This window comes from Zea mays, chromosome 3, assembly GCF_902167145.1.
Source record: "Zea mays cultivar B73 chromosome 3, Zm-B73-REFERENCE-NAM-5.0, whole genome shotgun sequence".
NCBI lineage: Eukaryota > Viridiplantae > Streptophyta > Magnoliopsida > Poales > Poaceae > Zea > Zea mays.
The window spans coordinates 24,922,107-24,932,391 of NC_050098.1; the positions used below are offsets into that span (position 1 = coordinate 24,922,107).

At 47.2% G+C, this 10,285-nt stretch overlaps 1 protein-coding gene across 1 annotated transcript; it reads right to left on the minus strand.

The window, feature by feature from the left end:
- Positions 1-3,114: 3,114 nt before the first annotated feature.
- On the minus strand, positions 3,115-6,059 carry LOC103649862 (heavy metal-associated isoprenylated plant protein 32). Its single transcript, XM_008675560.3, has 3 exons — positions 5,604-6,059; positions 5,435-5,510; positions 3,115-4,770 (listed from the first exon to the last, which is right to left on the minus strand). Exons 1-3 carry the CDS (start codon positions 5,640-5,642, stop codon positions 3,497-3,499), a joined length of 1,389 nt encoding a protein of 462 aa, XP_008673782.1. The 5' UTR covers positions 5,643-6,059; the 3' UTR covers positions 3,115-3,496.
- Between the last annotated feature and the right edge of the window lie 4,226 nt (positions 6,060-10,285).

Sequence of the window (10,285 nt, forward strand, 5' to 3'; positions counted from 1 at the left end):
ATGTTGGTTCCCTCTAACACGTGAACATGTGGGCCCAACACTCGAGAGACAAGAGAGCTTATGTGCACAACAAGACAATAGGTAGATAACTGCAGCGTCTTGTTATGTGTGCCCCATTCGTGTACAGTGTAGGGGTATTTATAGGTAACCGCGAGGGGTAGTGGGGTCCCAAGTACTGTTATACCCCCGGTTACCTGCTACATTCCCGTAATATTCCCCTTAATGGGATCATTACAGTGGAACAGAGTACAATAATTCAAACATACTACAAAATCTACCGAAGTGGGCTTACAAGTAGGCTTGGATGATTACGAGGTGGAGCTTAGGTCCCTCATAATCTGACGTGGCCTTCGCCTGTGTGTCGCATCCTTGACTCCGCGAAGTCACGTCCTTGCCTTCGCCTGGACTAGGACCTCACTATCTCGAAAAAGGCCTTCGGGGTGTGTCTGAGGCTGCGGCGAGCCCCCCTCCTCGTTTGGTATGGTCCTTCGCCTTTGCCCCCTAACGAAGGGAGAGGAGTGGAAACTGCTACGTGCCTGATCTGAAGTAATCTTCACCTGATGCACCTGTACCAAAAACATGTTTGATCGTAGTTGGGTCAGACAGATCGAGATCATGTTCGGCCTCCGCTCCAACAATATCTTACGTTGCTTATGCCAATGTGGTAGGATACAATGTCCAAAATGACTCAACATAACAATCCAGTAAATCATTTGGAATTAATTGACATTTGAAGGGCTATAATACCACATTTTATAGTTGATGAGTCATGGAGTCAACTCTTGATATGTTGTGGGGGGTATATAGACTATTCAAAGTGACATGTCAACAAAAATCACCTTTACAACTCTCTCGTGAGATTATTTAGACGGCTTTTAATAATTTGAGAAATAGAATAACTGGTTTTTATATTTATGAGTGGTGGAACAGACAACCACCCTATGGTTAAGGTGGCTAAATAGATTCTTTCTTTCTTTTTTTATGTGTGACAGGGTGCGGCGGGTTGTTGACTGAAATGGAGAAAACCTCATTTCAACTACACTAGCCTGATGTACTACTGGCTCTGCTTTTAGTGTGTGTTAGCCTTTTTCTGCTAGGGGAAACCCCCACTTCTCCACGAAGCTCGTGTGTTGGGTATCAACGCGGCAAGGGACTCGTAACCCTGGTTACATCCCTGACGCTGACGGAAAGAAAACTAGGCGTGTTGATCTAGATCTGGCTCGTTTGGTGACCAGGCCACAAGCGGCTTTGTCCTCTACCTCCAGCCAGCCAGCCATTCAGGGACCATTTTAGTCTCGTGGAAATTTGGTCTGCTGTTTTACGCATACTTGCTCAGCACAGGCGCTTGTTACTGTGCATATACTTATTTTTTTCACTCAAATAAGCTGCACACCGTCATCTTTTATTAGCAACTCTTGTTTCATCCCTGCATTTGAACTCTAGTTCATGGGGTTCCTTTTCCTGCAGCTGCAGGTTACTCTGCAACTTTAGAGCTAGTTTGGAAGCCATAAAACTGGAATGAATCGAATGAGCTAGATTAGCTTTCTTATTCAATTTTGAATAAGAACATGAATCTAGCCCCCCTTCCTTTTTCTCTATTTCAAACTAGTACTTACATTACAGGTACAGATGCTGTTGCAGCCTGCAGTATCCATCCGGATCTTGCATTGAGTTGACCATCATCACTGCCGCAGGCGTGCGTGCCGCACGCTCCCTATGCGAAGTGTACGAAATATTTTATACGCGCATCAACCATTCCACCCATCCAAGGAGGAATAAACAAGCCACTTGTCTGCTAATACAGGTGATGAAGTGGGGGAGGAACTGCTGTGTATTACAAAAGTATTATTGCCTTTGTAGTTCGTGCAGATAACTACTTGAAAAACTGGACAAACTGTGCTGAAAAGGCTAGTGGAATTCTTAAGAATATACAGGGACAACAGTGAGCTTTCGCATTCGACCTTTCAGTCACGTACAGGTTCCATTTCAGCACAGCACAGCACTGGAAAGGAGGTCGAACTTTTTTTACCTTTCAGAATAACAAACAAATCCTAGTACTAGTACCAGAAAATGTCTACGCTTGTTTATTTGGCAGGCAGCTACCAGTCTGTCTATGAGGGGGGTGCGTTATGGTATCTGTACTATATAGTATACAGTCTGGCAAAAGTGGCAAAGAAAGAAGACAGGCGAGAAATCAGAATTTATGTTGTGTGTTAGGGACCAATGCCGTTCATGAAGGGAGCCCCCCCCCCCCCCCCCCCCCAAGCCACAGCCATTTATGATGGCCATTCATTTCCAACTACCTTTACCAGCAAACACTTTCATCATGCATTTTGGAATCTTTGGTTCCAGCAGGCAGGCTCATCATAAATGGGTTTTAGTAATTTTGTATCCAGGGTCTTTTATCTCCAGGGTTTTATAGTACAGGTTTGAAAGCTTCCTTCCTCCTCTTTGGTGATTGGAGTTTCCAAAACGTGATGCTCCTAGTAATGTTTCGGCCTACACTAAGGGCCTGTTTGGGAATGCAGTTTTGAAATACTGTAGTTTTGAGATACCATAGTTTACAATTGTACATGACAAAAATATTACGGTATTGCTTTACCATAGTAAAACTACAGTATTGCTCAAAACCGAAATCTGTTTGATTCTATTGGAAAAGCAAAGTATACGTAGAGAGAAGAGAAGAAAACCGAGGTCATGAGTGGAGTTTCGAAAACTCCAAAAATACCACAGTTTTGGGTAAACCATGATATTTAAAACTGAGTTTTGACTATACAAACCAAACACCTTTTGAGCTCAAATACTATAGTATCATCAAATACCATAGTATTATTTTAAAACTGCAAAAATACTACGATTCCAAACAGGGCCTAAGCTGCCGGAACTTGAAAAGCTCTTGAGTCCTTTGTGCTTGTAATTAACTAGTGTTAATTAATTTGTATCCACATGGCATGTTTTTGTTTCACCAAGTCAACTCCAATGCTGTTACCGACAAATTTTGCCATGAATGCATCACCCCCAAATGTTGACTGTTAACAGTTGTTCATCCTCTCCACTGTTACTCTAAGCCATGATCCACCACGAGCACCATTCAAATCAAATGCCACAAGTCCAAAGCCACAAACACCCAGATTATATAATATACAAATTATAGAAAGCAAGTCAGGGCAAGACTTCTTGCTTTGGGAACCTTAGGCATGAGCCCAGTCTAGTCAGGAAAAGCACTAGGCAGTAAAAGCCTAAAAGGTATTACATTACAACTGTCTGATCACCTTCTCTCAAGTTGCCCCCCCTACTTTCAACAACACATCTAAAGTCAACACCATGATTCACTCTTCTTGATACATGCGAAAAAAAACCATAAAATAGCAGTAAAATAATGAAAGGAAAAAAAAAGAAAGAAAGAAAGAAAGAAAAGGAAAATAAGGTACCAGCAGGATTGCATCACCACGCCACCATTACAACCTCTAGATCATAGGATTGTAGCTGCATCCCCTTACATGACAACACAGCCCTTGGTGTTCTCGTCACTGAACATGGTCTCCACATCCCCATTGCTGGGCGGGTAGCCAGCGCTGCCAGGGTGGGGGTGGTAGTAGTAGTTGTAAGGGTTGTAGTAGCCAGTGTAAGGGCTGATCTGCGGGGAGGAGTGGTACATCATCTGCGGCTGCTGATGCTGCTGGGGCTGCTGGTGCATCATCATCACGTTGCCGTTCAGACCCCTCAGATTGCTCATCATCGCTGCCGTCGCCGCAGGGTGGTGATGATGGTACCCCTGCATGCTCGCCATGAGGTTGTTGCTCTGCTGCTGCTGCTGCTGATGCTGGAGATGCTGTTGCTGGAGACCTCCTCCGTAGCCGGCAGCAGCGTAGGAGGACGGGTGGTTGAAGCCTGCAGCGTAGCCTTGGAACCCAGGAGGAGCAGCACCGGCGGCGGCTCCCAGGCCATGGCTCAGGCCCAGCATGCCGCCCATGGCACCAGCGTTCCTCTGGGCGCCGTTAGCCATCTTGGCGTTTGCCGCCGCCGCCGCGGCCATGTTGATCGCAGCAGCGTTCTTCTGGTGGTTCTGGACTCCTCCTCCGCCGCCGCCGCCCATCTTGGCATTTGCTGCTGCCATGTTGATCACGTTTACGTTCTTCTGGTTCTGGTGGTGGTGGTGGTTGTTGTTCTGGTGATGATTGTTGGCTCCACCACCTCCGTTACCCTTCTTGCCATTTCCGTTGCTGTGGTTACTGTTGACAGCAGCGTTGTTCCCGTTCTTGTTCTGGTTGTTGCCGTGGAACCCGAGCTGGCTCATCTTGTCCCCGAGGAAGCGGAGCTCCTCCTCGTAGTCGTCGTCAAACTCCTCCTCGTCGTCGTCGTCATACAGGTCATCGTCGTCCGAGCTGAGCTCAGGGAGCTGGTGCTTGTTGCCGTGCTGGTTCTTGAACGCCTTGAGGCCCTGCATGAGGCCCCCAGCCCCTCCTCCTCCTCCTTGCTTCCCCTGGTCCTTCTGGCCGCCGTTGCTGTTCTTGTTGTGCCCATCCTTGCTGAGATTGGCACCTTGCTTCTGCTTCTGCTGGTGGTTCTGGTTCTGGTTCTGCGGCTGCTGCTGTTTCTGCTGCTGGCCATTATTGCCCTTGTGGCCCTGGTTGCCGCCGCCCTTGGGCTGCGACCACAGCTCCGCGTGCTTGCCGCCCCTGGTGAGCTTCCTGATCAGGGTCTCCGAGTCCACATCGCCCGTCACCGAGACCTTGTGGTTGTCCACATCAATGGCCACCGAGTACACGCCTGCCAAGCATGAGATGCAGCAGAGGCACACACAGACACAGAGAGAGAGGTCACAGGCTGCTCGTGAGCAACTGTAACTAGTAATTACTAATTACTACCAAGTACTGGGCACCGAATGACCATTGCATGTCACAACATGCGGGTTTCTGCAGTGAGTGGGGCAGGGCAGCGATCCAGAATACTTTCCTGCCCATCTATTTGAAACAACGACAGGAAATTTCACCTCAACCGTTGGTAAAAATCTGGTCCAACCTAGCTATATAGCTCTCAGTAAAACACACACTGGGATCAAGTTTTGCTAGTTCTTATCTCTCGTTTTCTTTAAGGTAGAAGGATGATACTCTACTAACAATCAATCCGGTCTAAACATCAAGCGCCCGTTGCATGGAAAGCCGGGATTTCCTTTCCTGTCGCGTTAACGCATTCAGCAAGGAACAGGGGGATGGTGGTGCTTCTAGTTGCAAGTGGCCAAAGTTTTCCAGTTTTTATGGCCGGGTACAAAAGATAGGTATTGGCAGCCAAGCCAGGGGGTGGGGGGAGAGAAAAGGAGGGGAACTGAAAACAAAGTACCACCACCTTAGAGTAAGCGCTGTTCTGCAGGAGAGCCAGGAAATGGGGTGTGTGGTAGAACAATAAAGGCTGTGTGTGTGGAGGGGAGAAGTACCTTCGATCTTCTGAAGAAGCTTCTTGACCTTGTGCTTGCACCCGTCGCAGTGTATGTTCACCTTCAGCGCATGGTTCTGCGAGAAGCAAGCGAAGAACAGTTCAGTCAGGTCTCAAACAAAAACAACATGAGAGAGAGAGGGAGATGGGGAGGGTGAGAGAGGGGAAACCTGGATCTTGACCAGCTTGAACTCCTCGTCTTTGGTCATTCTGTCCGGGGAGCACTACTGTGAGCAAGTCGCTGCTTGTGTGTGTGTGAGAGAGAGAGACTGCTGGCTGATGGGGAGAAGAGAAGAGTCAAGAAACGAACGGAGGGAGAGAGAGAGAGAGGTAGGAGGGAAGGGAAGGAGGGAGGGAGCAGCTGGTAGTGGGGAGTGGAGTAGTGCCGTTGCACGCATTTAAGAATGGGTCGGCAACACGCCTCTCGGCCTGCTGCTGCTCCTCTGTTTGCCTGGGGGCTGGGGCTGGGCGGGCGATGCTTGCTCGACGCAGAGAGGGCAATCCGTCAGGGCGGAGGTAGACGAGGCGCGGGTGACCTGGTCCTTGCCTTGCCGCTGTGTCTGTGCCTGCGCGTGCGCGACGGGAGCGGACGCTGCCTGTGCGCTGCTTCGGAGTTTGGGCTCCGCACCAAAAAAATATCTATGGCTGCTACCTGTGTATCTGAAAAGTGAAGCGAAAGAGGGAGCACCCGGGGCCCATCTACAGTATAAAGTACTCACTACTGCTAGTATTCTCTACTGCGTTTTCCTTCTTTTGATCGAGGATTAAGGATTTATCTACTAGTATAGCAGTGTCTGACTAAAGCTTGTGGTGAACAGCGCCCCTGTAGCAATACCATTTCTATCGCCTCCTTCGTGCGAGAAAGAGGGAGAGGGACTGCTGGAAAAGTCGCCTCCGGCTGCAGGCGCTGTGTTTGCTGTGGATGAAAGGTGGTAGTAGTACTCGTACTTCCCCTGTGCATCGAAAGGTAAAACAAAGAAGTTTCGGTATGGCAAAAAGGTTTCCGAAGTAGATTATAATTTATAATACCCATTTGCTTCCTAGCCAGCGAGTAACCCTATACTTTAGGGCATTTCATTATTTGTTGTAGTTGAAGGCTGCAGGCTGGGGGAAGGGCTCCGATTCGAGGCCATAGCGCCTACTGAGGAATCCGGGTGTGAGGCTACCTCCAATCATTCTCCTTCTCAAATCCCCTATATGTACTTTCTATAATTCTATTCATATTTAAATACATTCTTTTCAACTATTTCCCTCTATTTCTCATCCTCTCCAACCATTTTCTTTATTCAACTTCCGCTTTAATTTTTAACGGAGTTATTTGCCTTTTACATGTTTGAGTCTGTGGAGTTTTAAAAAATACTACCATATTTATAATACCATAATACACATTGTTATGTGATAATTATATTAAAAAGAGATTGATTTCACAGTTAAAGTAGTTAAAGTACCGATTAACGAAATAGGGGAGATTATAACTCCCATCGTTGTCGAGGAAATGATCCTCGATCCCTGGGACCCACCGGTCAGTGAACGCGCTAAGGAAAGAGCCCCTGATCGTTGTGGCCTTTTAGTCAGTCCGAAGAGGCAGGTGCGCCAACCTTAGAAGGACCCACCCCGATCGAACCCCGCGGCACCGAGCCTGGGATCGAGGATGGTGGAGCCTGACAAGGAAGGACGGGTGTGTCTGAAGGGAAGCACTCAAGTGGATCCACACTCGACCCCGGACTGACCCGTCATAAATGACTAGTCGCATTAACCACATCTGACACTGAACCACATCGTGGCCACTCTTCCGCTTCCCGCTCATGACCTACAGACCCATCGGACCGCATAGCGCTCATGACCTACGACGCCCCGGAATACGACACATTAATAGTGTTGGTCACTTGTTTTCAATTGTTACATGACATCAAAAACAAGGCAACACAAAAATTGAGAAACGAAAACCTTCGTCCTCAAGTCAATACACCTTCGGTGTAATAGATCGAGAACAAAGGTTTCATCATATAACAAAAGATGAAGTTGGCAAATACTCGGTTTCAATCCTCCAAAGGTAATGAAAACCAAGGTAATACATGTTATGAAAACCTTCATCCTGAGATTGATACTCTTTTTAGAGTATGAATGTAAAGGACGAAGGTCTCGGGATGATAATGTATGACAGAAATAAAGATGTAGTGTAAAAGGACAAAGGAAATAACATGCGAGTGCTTTATCTTTTCTGCCTTAGCATTGTCAATATGTCCTTCATTACATTGAACATATTTATAAGCAAACCTTCGGCTCCTGAGCCATAGGATGCACAATGGTTCTTCAAAGGATAAGCACTACAAAGCTAGGGTCTCACAAAAAGATACTTTATATATGGTAGTGTTCATCTATTTATAGGGGAGACAAACCAACTTAGTACAGATTTACAATAATGCCCATCAGAGCTTTCATAAGCTCTTTGCAGATGATATAAGGTTAATATCGTATTTTTCCCACCTACGTCTTTGCGGATCTGAACCTTCGTCGTTTATTGACTTCCTTTTTTGACTCGCGCTCGAAGCCACCCTTTCGTTTGCCGCTTCTGCCGCTTGCACATAAACAAAGCGTCTTTTATTACTATTCTGATCGAAGACTAGGTCGTCTGTAAGAAGAAATGTTCCTGAAACACATTTATTCATGGGCGAAGTTATGTGTTAAGCAACTGATTGTTTCTTCGTCAACAAGTGGCCTTCAACACCTTAAGGCAATCATGTAACATAACTAATCGAAGTACCTCCGGTAGTGTAGGCCCCCAACAAAATAGCTTACACGACCCGCGCACTGCGGCATAGTTATGGCCTATCGGACAAGGGCTGAGTGCACAGACCTCCCGCATGGCACTACACGACGAGCCTCGCCGAGCCCAAGGATATGGAAGTCACGGGTTACGTAGAACGAGTGATGGCGCCTGAGACCATCGTCGTCTGAAAGGGAAATAGGGTTAACCATTTCCTAGTATTAATTTTGGTGGTTGAATGTCCAACACAAATAACATGGATGTAAAGGACGAAGAACTCGGGATGAGAATGTATGACATGAATAAGATGTAGTGTAAAAGGACAAAAGAAATAACATGCGAGTGCTTATCTCTTTTGACTTAGCATTTTCAATATTTCTTTCGTTACACTGGACATATTTACAAGCAAACCTTCGGCTCCTGAGCCATAGGATGCACAATGGTTCTTCCAAGGATAAGCACTACAAAGCAGGGGTCTCACAAAAGGTACTTTATATATGGTATCGTTCATCTATTTATATGGAAGACGAACAGACTTAGTACAGATTTACAATAATGCCCATCAGGGCTTTCATATGTTGTTTACAGATGATATAAGGATAATATCGTATTTTTCCCACCTACGTCTTTGCGAGTCTCAGACTTCATCGTTTATTGACTTCCTTTTTGACTCGCGCTCGAAGCCACCCCTTCGTTTGCCGCTTCTGCCGCTTGCACATAGACGAAGCGTCTTTGATTAATGTTCTGGTCGAAGATCAACTTCGCATGTAAGAAGAAATGTTCCTGAAACACATTTACTCATGGCCAAAGTTATGTGTTAAGTAATTGATTGTTTCTTCGTCAACAAGTGACCTTCAGCACCTTAAGGCAATCATGTAACATAACTAATCGAAGGACCTCTGGCAGTGTAGGCCCCCAACAAATAGCTCGCATGCATGGCATTACACGACGAGCCGCGCCGAGCCCAAGGCTATGGAGGTCATGGGTCGACGTAGCCCGAGTGGTGGCGTCTGAGACCATCGACGCCTCCACGTCACCCACTATGATAAATACACAACAACCAGACAACCTCAAGCCCCATGAGTACGCATGGACTCGCCCGAGGTAAAACGCTGGTTTTACCCTACCTTATAACTCCTTTGTATAGAAGTCGCCGCCGACCGCTTATCCCAGCCTATAAAAGGGAGAGGGTCGCCTCAGGGCAGGGGACAAATCGAGACCGATCAGGATCGACGGATCGAGGAACAGAAGGACGGACGGAGGCACAACTGGACGCATTCAGACGGAGATGAGCCCCGGTCGGAGCCCTGCCAAGGCAAGACATAGCTAAGACTACACTTTGCAGCTTATAAGCTCCACTTCTACCACGATAATAAATTTAGGAGCCTTTCCTCCCTCCCTCGACTGCTTGTCAACAGAAAGATGTCAAGCGTAAAGAGAAGGTATTGTCATCCAGGATTTTTTATATAAATTTGACATGAGATGATTTTTTTTCCTAAAATTACATACTTGCCTAGCAAGACTACTACGTACGATTCCCGAATATTTGTCGTATGTTAGTTTATTTTTAAACTAAAATGTGACAAATAATTCATACGATGTGTTTGAGTTTGATCCACGCTAGTAACAACGCAAGGTCGTCACCACGATAACGTTGCAATCCTTACTGATGGGAGCAGGCTGGCAGCCCTACATATGTACCCTACCTACGCAAATCTTTACTACTATTAAGGCTGTAAGGGGTAGGCTGCCTCCCCTGGTTCTGCCTTCGGTAAATCTAAGCCGTTCTTTGCCTTCGGTGAATCTAAGTCGTTCTTCCACGCATGATCCAACCGCGCTCCGCTCCTGACCCCAACCCGCTCGTTCCCCTCCCCCTCCTCTCTTTCTCCCTCGCGCTTGACTCCCTCGCCGCCCCTTCCCGTCCCCACCCCCACCCCGACGCCGACCGCACTCCGCTCCCCATCCACCATCCCAGCGCGATGGCTGGGAGGACCGTGCCCGCCTCCCTCCCCTCCTTCTCCCTCACGCCCGACTCCCTCGCTGCCCCTTTATCCTGGATCTCGGCATGGACGCTACCATGACCAA